The 20,536-nt window shown below is 50.4% G+C and overlaps 2 protein-coding genes across 3 annotated transcripts in view; one reads left to right on the plus strand and one right to left on the minus strand.

Moving 5' to 3' along the window:
• PLXNA3 (plexin A3) overlaps positions 1-20,536 on the minus strand; it is a 139,759-nt gene that overhangs the window by 75,881 nt on the left and 43,342 nt on the right. The window lies entirely within an intron of this gene.
• FAM3A (FAM3 metabolism regulating signaling molecule A) lies at positions 10,050-20,531 on the plus strand. Its single transcript, XM_049872419.1, has 10 exons — positions 10,050-10,165; positions 10,436-10,508; positions 11,851-11,964; positions 12,497-12,520; positions 13,031-13,154; positions 13,277-13,335; positions 13,800-13,850; positions 14,201-14,285; positions 14,363-14,489; positions 15,300-20,531. The coding sequence occupies exons 2-10, from the start codon at positions 10,496-10,498 to the stop codon at positions 15,393-15,395; spliced, it is 693 nt and encodes a 230-aa protein (XP_049728376.1). The 5' UTR covers positions 10,050-10,165; positions 10,436-10,495; the 3' UTR covers positions 15,396-20,531.

Raw genomic sequence — 20,536 nt, forward strand, 5'->3', positions numbered from 1 at the left:
CTGTCCAGAACCCCTGCAGGAGAAACATAGATGGAAGCAAACCCAGACAGAGAGGTGGCCACTCCTGTCCTCATACGCCACATCTAGAGCCCTCCGTGTTCTTCCCATTTCCTCCTATATATGGTCCAGGTGACACAATTGAGACCCCACCTCAGGGCTGTGCTAGGAGTGAGGCCACCGCGGTCACCTGGACCAGGCTGAAGAGAGAAGAAAGGAGGTAGAGGGTGCTGGGTGGGGGGCAGGAAACAGGCCCCAGGCCCTTTGTCTTAGGCTGGGTTCTCTAGAGAAGCATGGCTTTAGGGGCTCGTAAGTCCCAAGTCCACGGGTCAGATGTCAGGCTGGAAGCTTCTGACACATAGCTCCAGGGGCTGACAAACCCAGATCAGCCAGCAGGCTGCTGGCTTACAGTTTGCAGAGGCTGACGAATCCAGAAGTCAGATGATGATAAGCTGGATGCATGATCCAGAGCGAGAGGCTGGCCACACCCCCAAGGAAACTCCCCTCTAACTGATTGGTTGCTCATAGCAGATCTCATCATGGAGTTGATTACATCATTACATAACTGCCAAGCCACTGAGAATCGTGGCCCGCTGAGCTGACATACAGCCTTAACCATCACACCCTTAAAGAGGGACTTCTCGCCTGGGATCCAGCTCCATGCAGGACAGGATTGGAGACCGAGACTTCAGCTGTTGGGCCAGTGGCCTCCTGAAGGAGAAGCAGCAATAGCTGGACCCATAAGTTGGTGGGGCTAGAATCCCATTAAGAGGGTCCTGGAAGAATCTTCTAGGCCTTCCTCCTGTTCACCACCAGAGGGCACAGTCTTCCTGTCTGCTCCTATGGGAGGGCCGAGGGAGACCCTGACCACCGTAGACCTCTGCTCAGGGACCTCAAGCCCTGGTGAAAACAAACACCTGCAAAGGTCTCCCATGCCCACACCTGCTGCCCCCCCCCAGACGTTTACAGACAGGGAACCTAGCAGAGGCATTGGGCCTGGGGACAGTCCTCCCAGGGCCTGGCCTGACCTAGCGATGCCCGCTGTCACAGTGTCAATGAAGTGGGTGCCCCTGGAAGCTTGGGAGAATTTTCCACAAAAGAGCAGCAGCTGGAGCGCAGGGTGGAGGGTGGAGGAAGGGCACTGCCTCCACTTATGGCCCCTGTGGACACAAGGGTGACTATGTATGGCACAGGAGAGAGGAGTGGGAAGACATCACCCATCTATTCCCCTCTGGGTGTCTACACTGGGAGAGGCATGAGGACCCAGGTGAAGGCAGTCAGTAGGCACTTGTGCCTACAATAGGGAAGAGGCATCAGGGACCAAAAGAGGGCAGTCTAATATCACCTCAGTCTGGCTACCATTACTGAACAGAGAGAGGAGGGCCCAGCTGAGGAGAGACAATAAACATCTCAGCTCTGGGTGTCTATAGGGCAGTAGTGTCAAGGCACAGGAGAGAAGAGTCATCTGTCACCTCAGCACCGAACAGAGGCATGAGGACCCAAGTGAGGACAGTAGAGCTCCTCCTGTCCTGCCATCACACCCACTCCCTGATTCATTAGTTCATAGGGCACTAGGCAGAATTTCAGTAAGGCCAAGTTGGGGCTTGGGGCTCACTGAGAAAAGTTAACATTTCCCAATATTTCCAGAGCCCTCCCCCAGGCTCTGTGTCACTTCTAGGGGCACAAGCTGATCTTGGCCCTCAAAAGGCCCCTTGAGCAATGATTCTGAGCCACCCAGTGGGAATGGGCACACAGACCCAGCAGGGGAAGAGCTCGGACCCAGAAGCAGCCATAACTGCCCTGTTGGAGTGCAGAGGAGGTAGGGGTGGGGTGTTGAGGCTGGAACAAGGGCGGATGGTCCTGCCTTGGGGCACCCAAGACCCCCTGCTGAGTTGTTTCAGCCCCCAGACTCCCGATTTGGTGTTTTTTTTTTCCTACACTTAGAAATGGTAGGAGGGTCACTTCTGCACCTGAGCCCCGCAAAACCACTGTCCAAAGGGTCCAAGTCACACCCCAAAAAGAACCTGGGAGCCATCACACCCAGGGAGAGTCTCATAGGGCCCCTTGTCCATCCAGTAGGGCTGGGAGTTGCTGAGACAGTCCCACAAAGAGTCTGCCGCCTCCACCTCCTCGCTGGGCATCTGGCTGTGGGAGGTGAGAAGCCAGCTTCCCCGACCCTGGTTGTCCACCTTTTGCTCTGTTTAAATAAGTAAATTTATTGTGGTAAAATACATATAACAAAACATTTTCCATTTCAACCATTTTTACACAATTCAGTGACATTCATTCACCGTGTTGTGCGACCATCGCTGCTATCCGTTTCCCTTCACAGAAACTCTGTGCCCCTTCAGCGATAACTCCCCCTTTTCTCCTCCCAGCTGCTCCTGGAAACCGCTAATAGACTGGTCTCTTTGCATTTGCCTGTTCTAGATATTTCATGTAAGCGGGATCATACAATATTTGTCCTTTTGTGTCTGGCTTCTTTGCCTGAGCATCATGTTCTCAAGGTTCTCCCATGTCACAGCACGTATCAGGTCTTCAGTTTTCTTTAGGGCTGAATAATATTCTCTTCCTTCTCTCTCTTTAATGCCAAGGAATTTAGCTGCAATTTACTTGTAAACTTTTCTTCTTTTTTTTATGTTCTGTTATTACCCATTTGGCAGAACATACACCATCTCAACAGTTTCTACATGGACAGCTCAGTGGCTCTGATTACATTCTTCAAGTCGTGCCGCCATTCTCACCCCCTTTTTCTGACTTGTTCCTCCTCCAATAACATAAACTCACTGCCCCCTAAGGTTCCTGTCTAATCCTTTGAGTTGCTCTTGTCAATTTCATCCCACACAGATAGCCCTTAAAAGAACACAATGCTCAAGGCGGACATTCTTTACTAGTTAAGCTAGACTGTTGTTTGACTTTAAGAAGACTTCAGGGGATATTTTTGGTTTAAAGTTTAAAGATTATCTCAGGGCAATAGTTTCAGGGCTTCATCCAGTCTCCACAGCCCCAGAAAGTCTGGAGTCCATAAAAATTTGAAATTCTCAAAAAACTAAAAATAGAACTACCATTAAAAAAAACCCATTGCCATGGAGTCAATTCTAACTCAGAGCGACTGTATAGAACTACCACATGACCCAGCAATTTCACTCCTAGGTATATATACCCAAAAGATTTGAAAGCAGAGATTCAAACAGATAGTTGTACACCAGTGTTCATTGCAGCCGTCGTCACAATAGTCAAAAAATGGAAACAACCTAAATGCTCATCAATGGATGAATGGATAAACAAAATGTGGTACATACATACAATAGAATACTACTCACCCAGTAAGAGAAATGAGATCTTTTTTTTTTATTGTGCTTTAAGTGAAAGTTTACAAGTCAAGTCAGTCTCTCATACAAAAATTTATACACACCTTGCTATGTACTGCTAGTTGCTCCCCCCGCCCGTAAGTCAGCACACTCCACCTCTCCACCCTGTATTCCCCGTGTCCATTCAGCCAACTTCTGTCCCCCTTCTGCCTTCTCATCTCCCGTCCAGACAGGAGCTGCCCACATAGTCTCATGTGTCTACTTGACCCAAGAAGCTCACTCCTCACCAGTATCGTTTTCTATTTTATAGTCCAGTCCAATCCCTGTCCAAACCGTTGGCTTTGGGAATGGCTCCTGTCTTGGGCTAACAGAAGGTCTGGAGACCATGACCTCCAGGGTCCCTCTAGTCTCAGTCAGACCATTAAGTCCGGTCTTTTACAAGAATTTGAGGTTTGCATCCCACTGCTCTCCTGCTCCATCAGGGATTAAAAGAAATGAAATCTTAATACATACTGCAATATGGATGAAGCTTGCAGACATGCTAAGTGAAATAAATCAACCATAAAAGGACAGCTATTGTATGATCTCATTTATATAAAAAGACAAGAAAAGGCAAATGTATAGAGACCAGAGTTTATAGGGTTGCTCTGAGTCAGAATCAACTCAGTGGCACTGGGTTTTTGTATGAATCAGAATTGACTAGATGGCAACGGGTTATGGGCTTACCAAGGGACGGAAGGAAGGGGAAAGGGGAGGGGGTTAAAGCCGATGGCAAAATCTTGTTGATTAAAGGTAGAATAGCATAACTGATAATTTTAATTGCTGTCAGAAAGTTGAACTGTTGTAAAAAGTTGATTTGGCAAAAGTTGTGTGATATATTTACAACAAAGACAAAAAAAAAAGCTGCTGAGGCTGCTTATGTACAACCAAATACCTAATGGGATTTGGTTCCTTGGTTTGAAGGTTTAGGATAATGGTTTCATGGATCATCCCAGTTAATTGTCCTGGTATGGTGTTTAGTGCTTCTGTTCTACCTCCTAGCTTGTTGCATAATGGCTGGGGTCTTAAAAGCTTGCAAGCAGCCATCTAAGGCACAACAATTGGTCTTTATTCATCTGGAGCAATGGAGGAAGAAGGAGGGTCAGGAATAGGAGGAAATGGATATGTGGCTAATTGCCTCCATGAACAACTGCCTCCTCTGCCATGAGACCAGAAAAACTGGTTGGTGCCCAGCTATCATTACAGAACACTTTGATCAAAGACTCCATAGAAGAATCCTGATCAAAAGAGGGAAATGCAGAACAGAATTTCAAATTCCCATGGAATCCAGATTTTCTGGGGCTATGGAGGCTGGATGCACCCCTGAAACTATTTCCCTGAGATAATCTTTAAACCTTAAACCAAAAATATCCCCCTGAAGTCTTGTTAAAACCAAACAATAGTTTAACTAGTAAAGCATGTCTGCCTTGAGCATTATGCTCTTTTAAGAGCTATCTATGTGGATGAAATTGACAACAGCAACTCAAACAATGAGAGAGGAACCTTGGGGGCAGCGAGTTTACCTTAATGGGAGAGGAACAACTCAGAGAAGGAGGGTGAGAATGGTTGCACAACTAGAAGGATGTAATCAATGTCACTAAATGGTACATGTAGAAACTGTTGAATTGGTGTATGTTTTGCTGTGTATATTCCCAACGAAAATAAATAAAATTATTTTTTAAAAAAAGCAACATCAAATCTTGCCTGAGTTTCCAGTCTTCCAGCCTACCCTATGGATTTCGAACTTGCCAGCCCCTACAATTGTGTCAGCCAATTCCTTTAAAAAAAAAAATGCTATTTTAGATTCATTTGAACATAGACTTTTTCATATATCACTCTTGTAAAAGGAAAATAAGTGAAATAAACTGAGTAAGGTATCTCTAAATCCTCTTCACATTCAGAATCTGGCTCTTCTGAATTTCTTTTTGACCCAGCATTATGGGTTCCATGTTTTCCTTTCTGTCATCCTCTGTGCCATCAAGAACATCAGTGATGTAGAATTTCTTGAAAGAGGGCTCCTCGTTTACAATAGCAAAAAGCTGGAAGCAACCAAGGTGTCCATCAACGGATGAATGGTTAAATAAATTATGGTATATTCACACAATGGAATACTACGCAAGGATAAAGAACAGTGACGAATCTGTGAAACATTTCATAACATGGAGGAACCTGAAAGGCATTATGCTGAGTGAAATTAGTCAGTTGCAAAAGGACGAATATTGTATAAGACCACTATTATAAGATCTTGAGAAATACTACAAACTGAGAAGAACACATTCTTTTGTGGTTATGAGGGAGGGAGGGTGGGAGAGGGTTATTTAATGATTAGATAGTAGATAAGAACTCCTTTAGGTGAAGGGAAGGACAACACTCAATACAGGGGAGGTCAGCACAACTGGACTGGACCAAAAGCAAAGAAGTTTCCTGAATAAACTGAATGCTTCGAAGGTCAGCAGAGCAGAGGCGGAGGTTTGGGGACTATGGCTTCAGGGGACATCTACGTCAATTGGCAAAATAAATTCTATTAAGAAAACATTCTGCATCCCACTTTGAAGTGTGGTGTCTTGGGTCTTAAACGCCAGCAAGCGGCCATCTAAGATGCATCAATGAGTCTCAACCCACCTGGATCAAAGGAGAATGAAGAACACCAAGGTCACAAGGTAATTATGAGCCCAAGAGACAGAAAGGGCCACATGAACTAGAGACTACATCATCCTGAGACCAGAAGAACTAGATGGTGCCTGGCCATGGGAGCACAACAGAGAACCCCCGAGGGAGCAAGAGAACAGTGGGATGCAGACCCCAAATTCTCATAAAAAGACCAGACTTAATGGTCTGAGACTAGAAGAATCCTGGCGGTCATGGTCCCCAAACCTTCTGTTGGCCCAGGACAGGAACCATTCCCGAAGACAACTCATCAGACATGGAAGGGACTGGACAATGGGTTGGAGAGAGATGCTGATGAAGAGAGAGCTACTTGTATCAGGTGGACACTTGAGACTATGCTGGCATCTCCTGACTGGAGGGGAGATGGGAGGGTAGAGAGGGTTAGAAACTGGCAAAATGGTCACGAAAGGAGAAACTGGAAGGAGGGAGTGGGCTGACTCATTGTGGGGAGAGTAAGTGGGAGTATGTAGTAAGGTGTATATAAGTTTATATGTGAGAGGCTGACTTGATTTGTAAACTTTCACTTGAAGCACAATAAAAATTATTTTAAAAAAAAGAGGGCTCCTCAAGGTGGAAAGCAGATTAGTGGCTGCCAGGGAAAAGGAATGGGAGGGCCAGGTGGGTAGTGGGTGTGAATACAAAGAGGTAGCATGGGAGAGTTCCTTTGTGGTGATAGAACAGTTCTGTATCTTGATTGTTACACAAATGTCTACATGTGATAAAATTGCATAGAACTACACACACACAAACGAATGCAGGTTTTAAAAAATGATAAAACCTGAACAAGCCAGCTAAAAGTAAGAGGTGTAGTTAACAGTAATGTCAATGTCCTATTTTGAAATTGTCCTACAGCTATATAAGATGTAACCATTGGAGGAAGCCATGTGAAGGGTACACAGGACTCTACTTTTTTTTTAATTGTGGTGAAAATATACACACCAAACCATTCACCAACACAACTTCCACATTTACAATTCAATGGCATTGATTACATTTTTCATGCTGTACCACCATTATCGGTATCCTTTTTCAAAATATTCCACCACCATTAACATAGACTCAGTGCCCCCAAACAAAAACTCCCTTTTTCCCCCTTTTCCCCCCTCTTGTTAACCATTAATAATCTTTGGTTTCTATATATTCGCTTGTTTCACGTAAGTGAGATCATACAGTATTTGTCCTTTTGTGACTGACTTTGCTCAGCATAATGTTTTCAAGGTTTGTCCATGTAGTGGCACACATCAGAACTTCATGTCTCTATGGATGAACGATATTCCATTGTATGGATGGACCACGTCGTGTTTATCCATTCGTCTATTGATGAACATTTCCATGGTTTCCACCCTTTGGCTATTGTGAAAAGTGCTGCAGTGAACATTGGTGTACAGCTTTCTGTTTGAGTTCCTGCCTTCACTTCTCCTGGGTATATACCTAGGGTTGGGATTGCTGGGTCATATGGTTCAACTTTTTGAGGAAACACCAAACTATTTTCCACAGTGGCTGCACCATTTTACATTGCCACTAGCAATGGATGAGGGTTTCAGTTCTCTACAACTTTGCCAGCACTTGTTATTTTCAAGATTTTTTTCTTTTTGTCATTGCCGTTCTAATGGGGGTGAGGTGATATCTCATTGTGGTTTTGATTTTCATCTCCCTAATGGTTAATGAGGAGCCCTGGTGGTGAAGTGGTTAAGAACTCAGGCTGCTAACCAAAAGGTTAGCTGTTCAAATCCACCAGCTGCTCCTTGGAAACCCTATGCGGCAGTTCTACTCTGTCCTATAAGGTCGCTGTGAGTCGGAATCGACTCGATGACACACAACAATGATTAATGAATGGAATCCTGGTGGTGCAGTGGCTAAGCACTCAGCTGCTTCCTGTAAGTCTGTAATTATGTCAAAATAGAGTGTTTTAAAAAGAATTAGAACATTACGGATAAATCCTTTTGGCCACTATTCCTGATTTTACTCACTTCTCCCCCACCACAGAAGTCACTACTGCTATGAGTTCAGTGTGTATGCTTCCAGAATTCTTTTATAGTTTTATGCACATATATCAAACCAAACCAAACCAAACCCACTGCCATCGAGTAGATTCCAACCCATAGCAACCCTATAGGTCAGAGTAGAACCGCCCCCTAGGGTTTCCAAGGCTGAAAATCTTTACGGAAGCAGACTGCCACATCTTTCTCCCAGAAACTGCGTACTTTACAATGCGCAGTTGAGTGCTTTAACCACTGCACCACTAGGGCTCCTTTGCACATATATACGTACCCAAAAAGTATAAATAAAAAATGGTATTTTGTGTGTTTCTTTCAGAATACGTGTTATCATATGGAGAACGTCATCGTACGACTTGCTTATTTCTAATTCAGCTGCTAGTTCCATTCTCCTCTTTCCAGGCCCATAAGGTCTGACATCCCTTTGTCCATAGCACCCGGGCACTGAAAGAGGCTCTCTTTGCTGAGGACTTAGGCTCTGCTCTCTTTAGTTGAGGCTTCAGCCCTCTTGTTTGGTTTATACTCCTTTTGCATTCTGCTGGGCAGGGGCCCCTCCTAGGTTAATGCAATCGTGTGTATATTCTGGATTTTCCCTCTTCAGAAGAGGGTCTAAAAAATACCTGGGGTATCCTTCTTATAGGAGATCTAGAAACAGATATTACAGGGTTTTCCTCCTCCATTTTGTGGCGACCCCTATTCGAGCACTGCTGAAGTTGTTCTGAGCTCTGGGTGGTGACCTGGAATGACAGATGATAGTGTCTTCCAGAATGTGGACTTTGATGGGGAGATAAGACCCCCCAACAGGAAAAGCTGGAGCTCAATCAGGGCACACACGCTGACCACAGACCAGACCCCAAACAAGGCAGAGAAGGCAAAGCAAAGGGTTGAAGTCTAAACCTCTCTCTGTTTGCATTGAAAAACACCCTCAGAGAGGATCGGGACTTGTGCAAGGCTGCCCAAAGGCCACAGAAGACCTAGAACTGAATTACAGATCTGTGGCTGATCCATTCCGGTGGTGCCCTTGGCGAAGGGGGATTGGCCCCTGAACCCTCAGGGTGACTCATTAAAGCAACCTTTTCTAAAGATGTAAACGTCCTCTTAGAGCCACCAGTCCGACAGATGCGTGCCCCCAGCTGGCTGGCAGCCCAAGGGTCTGAATAACTGGAAGCTTCCTCTCCTGGGCACCACAACTATAAACACTGGGAGGAAAGACCACCGAGGATGAGCACCTTGCACAAATATAAGAGACGTTGGCTAATGGTCAGCATAATTTCTGATCCCAGCTTGCATGAGAAAACCCTGACTACACCAACAGCCTGCTGACGCTGGTTCCCTTCATCTTGTTAGGGAGGAGAGTGTTCTGTGTGCAGGTATAGAAGCTACTGGATTCTAACCGGAGCTCCATTACCTCCTGGCTCTACGACCTTTTTCTGTATTTTAAATTATTTTCTTGGAAGAAGGACAGAGGGGTCGTCTGGTAAGTGGAATCATTGGGGCGCAGGGATGTTTCTGTAGTTTTGCATTCACACCTCCCCGCTGCCCTCCAGAAAGAGGGGAGCAGCTGACATGGGGGCCCCAGCTCCCCAAGTGCAGTTAGCAAAGGCATCAAAAGGCTAACCATGTCTCTGGCTCATGGATTTCTGGTGTTTTCCGTTATATACTCTTTTGTACCATCCTTATTTTTATTTCTAAAGTGTACACGGATGAATTTTAGAACAATTGCTAATCCCACCCCCTAGTTCCATCCGCCCCTTTCTAGGCCTCAAAAATCAGGCACCAACATAGTCACAGCGTTTCCACTCCGGTGCAGGGGGGGCCCTCTCACCTAAAAGGAGTTCCGAGAAGAGACTTCCGGGGCGGGGCCGGCGCAAAGCCCTCGTACTCTATAGTCGGGTCTGCGGAACGAGGGCTGGTTTGGCCCCTCCCACTCGGCCTACCAACGGCCCAACCAGAACGCACCTCGGGGGCGGGACCGGCGCGGAGCCCTCCCACTCGGCGGTCCGAGCGAATGGGGGGCGGGGATGGGGGCGGTACCAGCTCCACCCCGAGTCGCCATTGCCGGGTGCTACGGGCTGCGTAGCGCGTCGTCTTAGCTTGGCGACCGGCCTGACCGGACCAGCTCTCCCTGACCGAGCAGCGTCTTCTCTCGGCCAGGCAAGTCGTTAGGCAGAGCCCTGAGCCCCAGAGGGGCGGCCTGGGCCCGAGCTCAGGGGCCTCACTTCCCAGCCCTGGGCTCAGCTCCGGAGCCGACAGGGTTCCGAGCAGTGTTCCTGACCTGGAAGGGCTAACCCCGTGTCACCGAGGAGGACTGTGGGCCAGTGGTTGTGCTAGGGGAAGGAACTGCCCCTGCCCCCCAACTGCTCTGAGCTTGAATTCTTGCCCTGGTCCACCCTCAAACCTGCTCTTATGCTTTGTTTCCCGCAGAGCGTACGGTCCCCAAACGGTGCAACTGCCGGCGGCCCCAGCTTAGCCGGGGAGGCGGACATGAGGTTGGCAGGTGGGTGGCTTCCACAGGAACGGAAGGGAGTTGTCTGTGTCTGGTTCTATGACCCGAACAAGTCTTTTCATCTCTGAAGACTTTGGTTCAGCCGTCTCCAGTGAGCACCACGATGGCTGATTTCTCCCAACTCGGACTGGCCACCATTTGGAGAATGAGTTATGGAGAGAGTGAGGATCCAGAATGAGGTGGCCGGGGGGGTGCAGATGGAGAGGGTGGGACTTACCTACCCGATGTCAGCCTTTGTTGTCTGTCGGCTAGAACAACTAAGATGAAGTGGCCTTTGAGAGGAACAAGCTGGAGGGGTGGAGGATAGGACTTAGAATTCAAGTTCAGATCTGTTGAGATGACCAATAAGGAGCTGGCTGGATGGGTGTGAGTTCAAGAGAGGTCAGACTGGAGCTAGACAATTGGGAGCCATTGCTATATCTTGGTTAACTCAAGACTTGGGAGTAGATGGGATCACCTAGAAAGACAGTGCAGGTAGGGATGAGAAGGCAGCTTGGGACAGAAGCCTGAGAAAGTCCAGCTTTTAAGGGGAAGGTACAGAGAATGATCCAGCGAGGGAGATGAGGAGCATCCAAAGAGGTAGGGCTAGAAGAGTGTGGGGTCCTGGAGGCCAGTGAAGAAAAGGATTTCCAGAAGGAGGATGTGGGCAGCTAACAGAGGTCGGGGAAGATCAGGGCTGACAAGTGACCATGAGCATCAGTACCGTGAGGGTCATAGGCGACCTTGGCAACAAGCCCTGCCAGATGGGAGTAGGTTGGGGAGAGTGGGAGCTTAGCTGATGTAAAGAGCAAGTATAGACTTGAGTAGTTCGATGGGGAGGAAAGAGAGAGGTGAGTAGCTGGATGGGGGTGTGGTTTTGAAGGAGGACTTTTTTTTTTTTTTTTTTTTTTTAAAATGAGAGATATTGAAAATACAGGAAAAAGAGTGATATAGAGAGAATGCTCCATATTACAAGTAAACTGAGAAGAGAGTTTGGGATATAGCAGGGGAATGGACCAGTGTTAAGGAGGAGTAGGGCCACCTTCTGTAGTATAACAGGAGGAAATGGGGCAAGGATGGGTGGGGACACAAATATATTGGTAGATTGAGGGGTTCCTGGGTGAAAACTACAGCCCCTCCTGAGCACTGAATGCTAGAAGACCCCCAAACTTGCCAGGGAGCACCGAGCTGGGCAGCCGGGAGCTCAAATCTCCCAGCTCTTGGGCCTGATGGATGACGACGGGTGCCCACTTTCCTGTCCTCCAGTCACTTGCTCCCAGGTGGAAGGGAAGATAAGGTCGTGAGAGGCCTTGGGGTTACCTGAGGTAGGGTGCTCATGTCTGTCCTGCCTCAGGCCCCCTCCGGATTGTGGCCTTGATCGTCACCGCCGGCCTCACCTGGATCCTAATCAGCCTCCTCCTGGGCGGGTCAGGCAGTGGCTTTCCGCGCCTCCAGCAACTCTTCACCAGTGAGTGTGGGGCGCTTCCCGGCATCAGGGTGGGTGACAGGCCTATTTGGTTTTCTCCATTCCCTGGCAGGCCACCTCTAGCTGCCATCATTCTCTGTCTTGGCATCAATTGCAATCGTCCCCTGCCACCTAGTTGCTTCCCCTCAGAAAGCCAGTCCCCATGCTAATTAGAATTCTCTGTCCAATTAGAGTTGGTAGGATCGGAGCAAGGGATGGGAGGCTTCCTCCGAACATTGGAGCATGGTGCTCTGGTTGCTCATGGCAGGCTTTCCAGTGGTCTGTGAGAGGGTTAGGAGCCTCTGTACCTTGTCACTGATGACACTTCACCTAAATACTTTGTACAGTTGCACTCGAGCCTTTACCTGGAGCAGGCATTTTATATCTGAACATCATTTAGAGTTGAGCAGATGTCGTGCCGAGGTCTGATCTGACTGACCTTTCCACAGTTGGCGTCACAGTGTAGGGCCAGGCTGACCTACTGCAGACTCCAGGAGGCCTGCACACTAACAGAACCAATCCTCTGTCCCCACAGGCCCGGAGAACTCAGTGACTGCAGGTAAAGCTCCTGTCACCTCCCTGCTTCTCCCCTGTGCCCACCCCTCAAACTACTTCTATGACATGCCTGCCCCCCGCTCCCCTCCAGCCAGCCACTACAGCCATTGGAGTGACATGCCCGGGGACTGGCTGAGGGAGGCCATCCCTGCGGGATCAGGAGAGTGGTGGCACCTGGCACCCGCTCCATCTGCTGCATTTCCTCTGGGCACCCCAGTGACTCTTTCTTGCTGTGGAACCTCCCAGCCCATCCCTTGGACCTCTCCTTTCTCTTTTCCCACCAGTGGCAGAAAGAGTCTCCTCCTTGGGATCCCTGTCACTAATTCCTAAGGCCAGCCCTAGCAGGACACAGTCTCTATGAAAGTGGCCCTGGCCAGAGCTGTGTCCTACCCCCTCTAGTCCTCTGCTCTGTTGTCACTCTCACCACCCTATGGCATGGTCCTGACCTCCTCCTCTCAGGGCTTGGGTGACCCCAGGGCCAGGCCTGTGGTTCATACCTGCTGTCTCTGCCCAGAGCCACGGGCCAGGAAGTACAAGTGTGGCCTGCCCCAGCCGTGTCCTGAGGAACACCTGGCCTTCCGCATGGTCAGCGGGGCTGCCAACGTCATTGGGCCCAAGATCTGCCTCGAGGACAAGATGTGAGAGTCTTTGGGTGAACAGTAAGGGGGAGAGGAAAAGAAGAGGGAATGGGGGAGAGAGGCTGAGTTCATGAAGGGCAGAGCCAACATACCCATGGGAAGGCTTCCTTGCTATCTCCCAGGCTCATGAGCAGCGTCAAGGACAACGTTGGCCGCGGCCTGAACATTGCCCTAGTGAATGGTGAGTCCCCCTCATATTGTGGGGCCAGAGCTCCGGGAAGACGAGAGGCGAGGAGTAGCACTGTGACCCATGGGGCCCTATGGCCTGCTTCCCACCCTCACACCATCTCCTGGGTTTTGGCCTGGGGTGGTTTTGGCCTGGCGTGGTTTTGGCCTGGCGTGGTTTTGGCCTGGGACGGGTCTGTGTTAGCTAAAGACCCACAGAGGAAATGATGCAGTGAGCAAAAACATGGCAAAAAAGAATTTGGAAGGCTGGAGAAGGCAGAGGCCTCGCAGCTCAGGGTAGGCAGCAGCTGTTTGAACAAGGGGCATGGTGGAGATGAAAATTGGGGAAGTTTGAAAAGCTTCTAGAAGGGCGGCACCCAGTGGCTGCCCACCATATCCTGAGCCTGGTAGTAGGGTAGGGTTGCTGCTGTTGGCTGGCCCAACAGGACCTCCCCCTTTCCTTCTTTCCCTCCAACGCAGGAGTCAACGGGGAGCTCATTGAGGCCAGAGCCTTCGACATGTGGGCCGGGGGTGAGTGGCAGCTGCAGCATTCCTGATTTCTGACTGCACAATGACTGGGTGTTTCCCCCCGGAACTCTGCTCTCTGTCCCTATGCTGGGGGCTTCTGAAGCATTTCCTAGGATCCAGAAAAGGCAAGGAGCAGGAGAGATTGGCTGCCTTCTCTAGAGGTGGCGTATTGTAGCAGGGATAGCCCTGGCTCCTCAGGCCAGCTAGGTCCCTGTACTCACTTGGTGACCCTTAGTGGAGCGTGTCCCTGGGCCAGACCCTACTTTAGTCTCCTCATTTGGACAACAGGGGTTGGAGGGCATTCAGTGATGCCTGATGTTCCGTGTTCCGTGTGACCCTGCCCCCCCCACCAGATGTCAATGACCTGCTGAAGTTCATTCGGCCACTGCACGAAGGCACCTTGGTGTTCGTGGCTTCCTATGATGACCCAGCTACCAAGTAAGTGGTTTCCCAGGCCAGCCTCTGACTCACCCTGCCCCAGGCAGAACCCCCATTTCTTCCTTCTGTGGCGGCAGGATGAACGAAGAGACCAGGAAGCTTTTCAGTGAGCTGGGCAGCCGCAATGCCAAGGAGCTGGCCTTCCGGGACAGCTGGGTGTTTGTGGGGGCCAAGGGCGTGCAAGACAAGAGCCCCTTTGAGCAGGTATGAATGGCGAGCCCGGCACTGCCACCTCCCGGGTACCCCACATGGTCCTCTCCGTTGACACGGCCAGTCCCCTGAATTATGCCCTACAGGGCCCTGGCCCCTTGGCTCTGTGTACAGGTCAGGGCAGTAACCCTGTCTTTTCACCCTAAAGGGCCTTTAAATGGCAAAGCTTTCACACTGGCAAGATTCAAAGCTAAGAGCCCTTCCTCCCAAACATCTTCAAGATGCTCAGTCTGATCCTAGTTTCTCTGAAACCCAGGACCCTGGTTCTCCCTGCACGCTCTTCTTTCACCAGCCATGCCTGCCCCTTGTGGCCAGTTGTTCCTCCGGGGCCACGTGCGTCAGGCTCTGTGCTAGTGGCTGGGGCCAAAGAGGAGAGACCTGGGCCTGGTTCTTACCCTGGAGGGCTCGCAGCATGGGGGTGGGCCTGTAGGCAGGCCTCCCACCTGCAGGCCAGGTGACAACCAGGGTACCCTAAAGCCCTGCTCCTGACAGCTTTCTGCTGAGACAAAGCTTAACCTCAGAGAAGAAACGCCCCCTCCCCTACTTTTCCAGCAGCTGCCAGCAGTGACCTCTCCTGCACTTTCCTGATACAGGCCAGGCAGGCTGAAGTAAAAACCAGTTGTCTCCCCACACCTGTGAGGGGGATGGGTCAGGGCAAGTGTTGCCATTTGCAGATTGAATAAAGCAGCACAAGGGGACTGTGAGCCCTTGGCCTGGCTCACCTCTGCCCCATCCCCGAGGGCCAGCACAGAGGACCTGGTCAAGGCCAAGGCTGTGACCTCCTACTTCCCCACCCCTTGGCAGCACGTGAAGAACAGCAAGCATACCAATAAGTACGAGGGCTGGCCTGAGGCGCTGGAGATGGAAGGCTGCGTCCCACGAAGGAGCACAGCCAGCTAGCAAGGGGGTGCATGCTGCCTGCTGGCCTGGGCAAGGACAGCAGTGCCAGCACAGGACTGAGGCCGCGGCCCCATGCTGGGCTCACACCCCACTCCCGGGCAAGTGCACTCTTACCACAACACGTTGGGGCTCCATGGTGGTGATTAGAATGTGGCCTTGAGGTGGTGGGGGCTGCAGGGACTGGCCCCACTGTGCTTTGTCACAGGACCTCAGGTACCCATGTCCTTTAATGCTGCCTTTCATGGTCAACCCCTGCCCCCAGCCCTTCCTTCTCCATAGAACAGCTTTGAGTTTGGAGCACCATCTCCTCCCAGATTCCCAAACACCCCCAGCTGGAAGGGTCCTCCATGCTTGCCCGCCCGGCCAGGTGGTGCATCTTTACCAGCTTGCTCCCTTCTGGGCTGCCCACTGCACTGGGGTAACCCCGGTTCACTGTGATTCCTACCTGGGAGCCCAACCTGGCAGCCTCTTCCACGGCTCCACCTTAGAGCCAGGCTTGCAGGGGCAGTGAGGTGGCTGGAACCTGAGCACAGTCACCTGTGGCAGTGTGTGGCTGCTCATGTGGTCTGTGAGGGGCCGCCTTCCAGATGACCTCTTAATAAATGGATGGCTCCAATGGAATGAAGAGCATTCAGGTGTCATGCTTGGCGAGTCAGGGGTGCCATTGGCCCCTGTGGGAGTGAGAGGGAGAGACTGGTGACTAAGGAAGTGGGGAGAGTCCCTAAGGCTTGACCCCCCCCCACCCCCACCTTAGCAGACAGACTTTGTCTCCAGGCTCTTGCCACTGGCAGGCCCGTCTGTGGCTGAGATGTGACTGAGGCAATGAACAGAGTGGCTCCCGTACTGGCGTCCCCATAGCCTTGTCAGGGAGAGATGGTTCTGTCCTCTAAGGCGCAGGAAATTCACCTCCTTCCAACCCAGCACAGGCCTGTAGGAAAGGGGCAGGGATGGAAACCAGCCCCGATGCCTCCACTCGAACCTCCCACAGCAGTGGACTGTTGGATGCCTTTGAAACTAGGGCACATGGAGAGGCTGGTGCATTGGGTAGTTGGCATTTCTCATAGAGGATGGTCCTAACTCCCTCCTTTGAGATAACACTGACATAACCAGAGGCTTAGAAGCAAGAACCAGCAAGGAACCCTGAGGAGTTTTACTGGACTATAAAATCCAGGCATGAAGATGAAGTGGTCAGGGTCAGAGAAAGGCGGGGGAAGCAGTTTGGGCGTCCCAGGTGGGGAGAAATTGGTTTGAGGGACACTCTACAGCTCGGTGTCGCCGCATGAATTAGAGGTATAAGTCAGACGCCCTTGAGGCAGCAGTGTCCAAGCCAATGGACTTAAGAGTCCTGCTCTGGAGACGGGCTTTCAGAGCCCTGGCCTTGTGTTAACTGCTGCCAGATCCAGGGAGCATGCAGAGTGCAAACAAAGCTTCAAGAAATGGGTAAGAAGCAGATAGGTGGGAGACAAGTTAGAGGCATGGGATGGCCCGGGAGGAAGTGATTGGCGATGTTAGTACTGCAGAAGGATCAAGAAAGGAGAGGGAGGAGGGCCTAAGTGGCTTGTCACTAGTGATCATAAAAGCTGACACTTACCAAGCCCTGATGCTATGTCAAGAGCTGCACGTGTATTCATCTTCTAATCTGTTTTTTGGTAGGAAATGTCAAGCATACCCAAGTGGAGAGAAGAGTATGGTGAACCTCTTTGTACCCATCTATCACCCCACACCCCCCAATGTATTGAAGCAAACACCAGGCTTCTATACATCAACCCTTCAGTGATATGCATGTTACCTACATGGCCCTCCCAACAGCCCTAGCAAGGAAGTCATCATATCACTGTGGTACTGAAAGGCAGAAGACTTCTGGTAGTTCCAGTGGAGCCAAGAGGTTAGGTTCCACCCAGCTGCAGAACTTGCCCCAATTGAAGCAACTCTTCATTGGTGTCCATAGTGCGAAGTTGGGGCTACGCCCCACCGCCCCTAGAACACCTACTGTGATTTCACACCTTACCCCATTTGTGTTAACCAGCTAGTGCCTGGGCTGGTCGCTGTAGCAGGTGCTAGGAGCACAGGAGTGAGCCACATGGACTCTAAAGCAGGTGGGTATGTGGAGTTGACAGTCTCCCCATTTTGGTAGTTTCCCAGGTAAAATCCCAAAACTACGTTTCCCAGCATCCCTTGCCTCTAGGGTATGGTGGTGAGATTTGCTTTCACATTTGAAAGGGAGAGGGGAGATAAAGGTGGGCTTCTACTGTTACTGCTTATGGACGCCGTCATGGTGTTTGGTTTCTCTGCAGCAGCAATAATACTATTAATCATAATAGTGTCCAGAGTCTGGACACTTGCTTCGTGGGGGTTAAGAGGCAGGGCAGGGGTCATCTCTTCTGGCACTGACTGCAGCTGGGGTTATGCGGTCTTGGAACCAGCTGCTGGGGTAGACATAGCAGCTCCCTTGGTGTCAGTTGTATGATGTTTTTCTGGGAGTTATCCTCGGACCTGTTCTTCCAGCCCTGCCAACAATTTTATACTTCCCTCTATTAGACCCTTTTCTGCTTCTTATCTGTATCAGGCGAGCACTGAGGGGAATGAACATAATGAGAAATCTTGCGCCCTGGTAGGTGCCTTGGTCATTCCAAATCCCTGCCCTACCCCCTTCCAATTATAGCCTGACCCCAGGGACAGACAGGGCCCTTACCTCCTCAAATAGGGGTACCCTCACTGGGGGCTTGCCAAAGTTACTTAAAGATGGAAGTGTCAGGTCAGCTTTATCCACTGCTTGGGCCCAATATGGGCTAGGAAGTGGATGACTGTGTGGAGTACTGGCTGCCCAACTTTGTAAAGTGCAGGTAAAGCTTGGCATGTCCTGCAGGCCTCCTCTGCCAGGGTGCCAAGCCTTCCTTTCAGGAGACAGGCCATTCTCAGTTACAGGTGACAGAAACCCAACTCAAGCTGACATAAGCAAAACAAAAGGGGGGTGGGGGAGGTTATTGTTTCCTGTGATGAATCAAAAAGCCCAGGGGTGATTCTAACTTCAGATGATGTCTTCTTCGAGAGGTCAGTTCCCTGCATCTCTTGGCTCTGCTTTATTCTGTATTCTATTGTTTTCCTCCAGGTAGAGGGAGCAATAATAGAGGTCCCAGTTAGCAAGCCCAACAGAAAAATCTTCCTCCTCAGTAGTTCAAGTTTCTGGACTCACTCTCATTGGTCGGGGTTGGTTGATGGATTTATTTTTGCATCAATCTCTGGGGCTCTGATTGGCTAGACTTGGGCATGTGCCCACCCCAGGGACCAGGGTTGGGGTCATCTCCATGCAAACCAGAGGAGGGATGGGTCCTCCAAGGAAGATTCAAATACTGGGCTGGCCAAAATAACAGCAGTCACTACACTTCCCTGTGACTACCAGATGCACCCCATAAATATGCTTCCAGAGCATATACTTTCCATGCGTGCTTTGTTAGCCCATAATGTTACTGGAGGCCCTTCCTACAAGGCAGGAGGCATGCATGCCCCTCAGGGTCACCACTGTGACCCTTTACATAGTACAGTGGCGGGTCTCCCATCTGAGTCCTGAAGTACCTTTTGTTGTTTCGGCTCTTGCTATCATTTGTTCCATCTGTTCTCCTTTGGAACTGGACATCCTTGCCTAATTTGTGGAGCCCTTCCTCAGTCTCTTCTGGGGCAAATGGCTAATCTTATAAAGCAATACGAACATTCTCTTGCGTTTAACCGTTCCCTTTTCTTACAGGGAAGGCTGAATGATTGGCAGTAATGAGGAGCAGTCTTCTGACTGTGCATTTGACCTTGACCCCTGACAGGAAAACTGGTGTTGGTGGTTTTAGGTTTTCCTTCTGTAGAGCATGGCTCATCTTTTGGTCACGGGCATATATCCACTTACCCAGCCCCTTCTCCCTCCTGGGGCCAGTTTACCCCATCCTCCAACAGCCCCCATCCCACTGCCCACCTTCCAAACTGCAGTCTTCAGCCACAGGATGTGCCTAACTCAGCCCTCTCACCTGCCCCAGCTCTAAGTACTACCTGCTTCTGGCAGCCCTCAGCCACATTTGTAAGGAACAGTACGAACGTTCCAGGACAACTGCACACAAATGGTTCACGCCTTACTGGTTCTCAGAGCCTAAAGAACAGCCTCTGAATGTTTTTGATCACCCATATAAGTCAAATCTTTTTGAGCATGCACCCCCAGTGTGTGCCCATGTGTTTATGTATTATAGGCGGTACTAAGTTTAATTTTATAATTCACACAAAGTAAATGTTTACAGATTAAATGAAAACTCTGTTTTCTTTGAACATTTACAATGGTGTGTCTTGTGTACCTCCTGGAGCTAAGCGTCACCGACTTTGGGGACCGTTAGCCTCCATCATAGCAGTTACGAGAGGCTCCATCAGAGCAGTGTAGCTTGTTCATTCGTGTGCAGGCTGATTCAAGTTGCCCTGGCAGCCTTTGGGAACATACAAATCCCCTTTGACTCTGACTTGTTTACTGTCTCCCGGCAGCTTCTGTACACCCTCTCACTACCTTTTTCCCCATCCTTATGCCATCTGTTTCTTCCACTCCTTTTCACTGAAGCCTCTGGACCTTGCTGGTCGTACCAAATGGTTTCGAAGGTGAACAATTCCTGGGAGTCCATTTAATGACCCACAATGTGGGAATAGGCGCTCGGTCAATACTTGAACGAATGAAGCGGAACTCCGCACAAAGGCTGGGCACCCTGAAGCCCGGGCCCTCCGCGACCGCCTCTCCGTGCCCTTGGCAGCAGTCCCCGAGTCTGCCGAGCCTTGCTAACGTCTAACCCCGTGTCCCACCACCCCCAGAAGCCGCAGAGTGCTTGAAAATGACCGGGACCCCTTCCCGGAGCAAGTGCCCCTGGCGGCGCCCAGAAAAGGTTCAGACACACGGTCCGGGGGCCGAAGGAGGCCGCGCCCGGCGCCACCAGGTGACAACATGGCAAGCCGCCAGTACCGCCCGCCAGTCCTGGGCCCGAAAGCCCGCTCTTCATCGCGGGCCGCCGCGCCACTCCCCAAAACGTCACATCCGGTGGAAACCCAACCCGGAAGCGAACGGTGAACGGTGGGCCGTGAGGTGGGCGTGGCCAGGAGCCGCGCGGGGCGTGGCCCTGGTGGGCGGG

This window comes from Elephas maximus, chromosome X (assembly GCF_024166365.1).
Source record: "Elephas maximus indicus isolate mEleMax1 chromosome X, mEleMax1 primary haplotype, whole genome shotgun sequence".
Lineage (NCBI taxonomy): Eukaryota > Metazoa > Chordata > Mammalia > Proboscidea > Elephantidae > Elephas > Elephas maximus.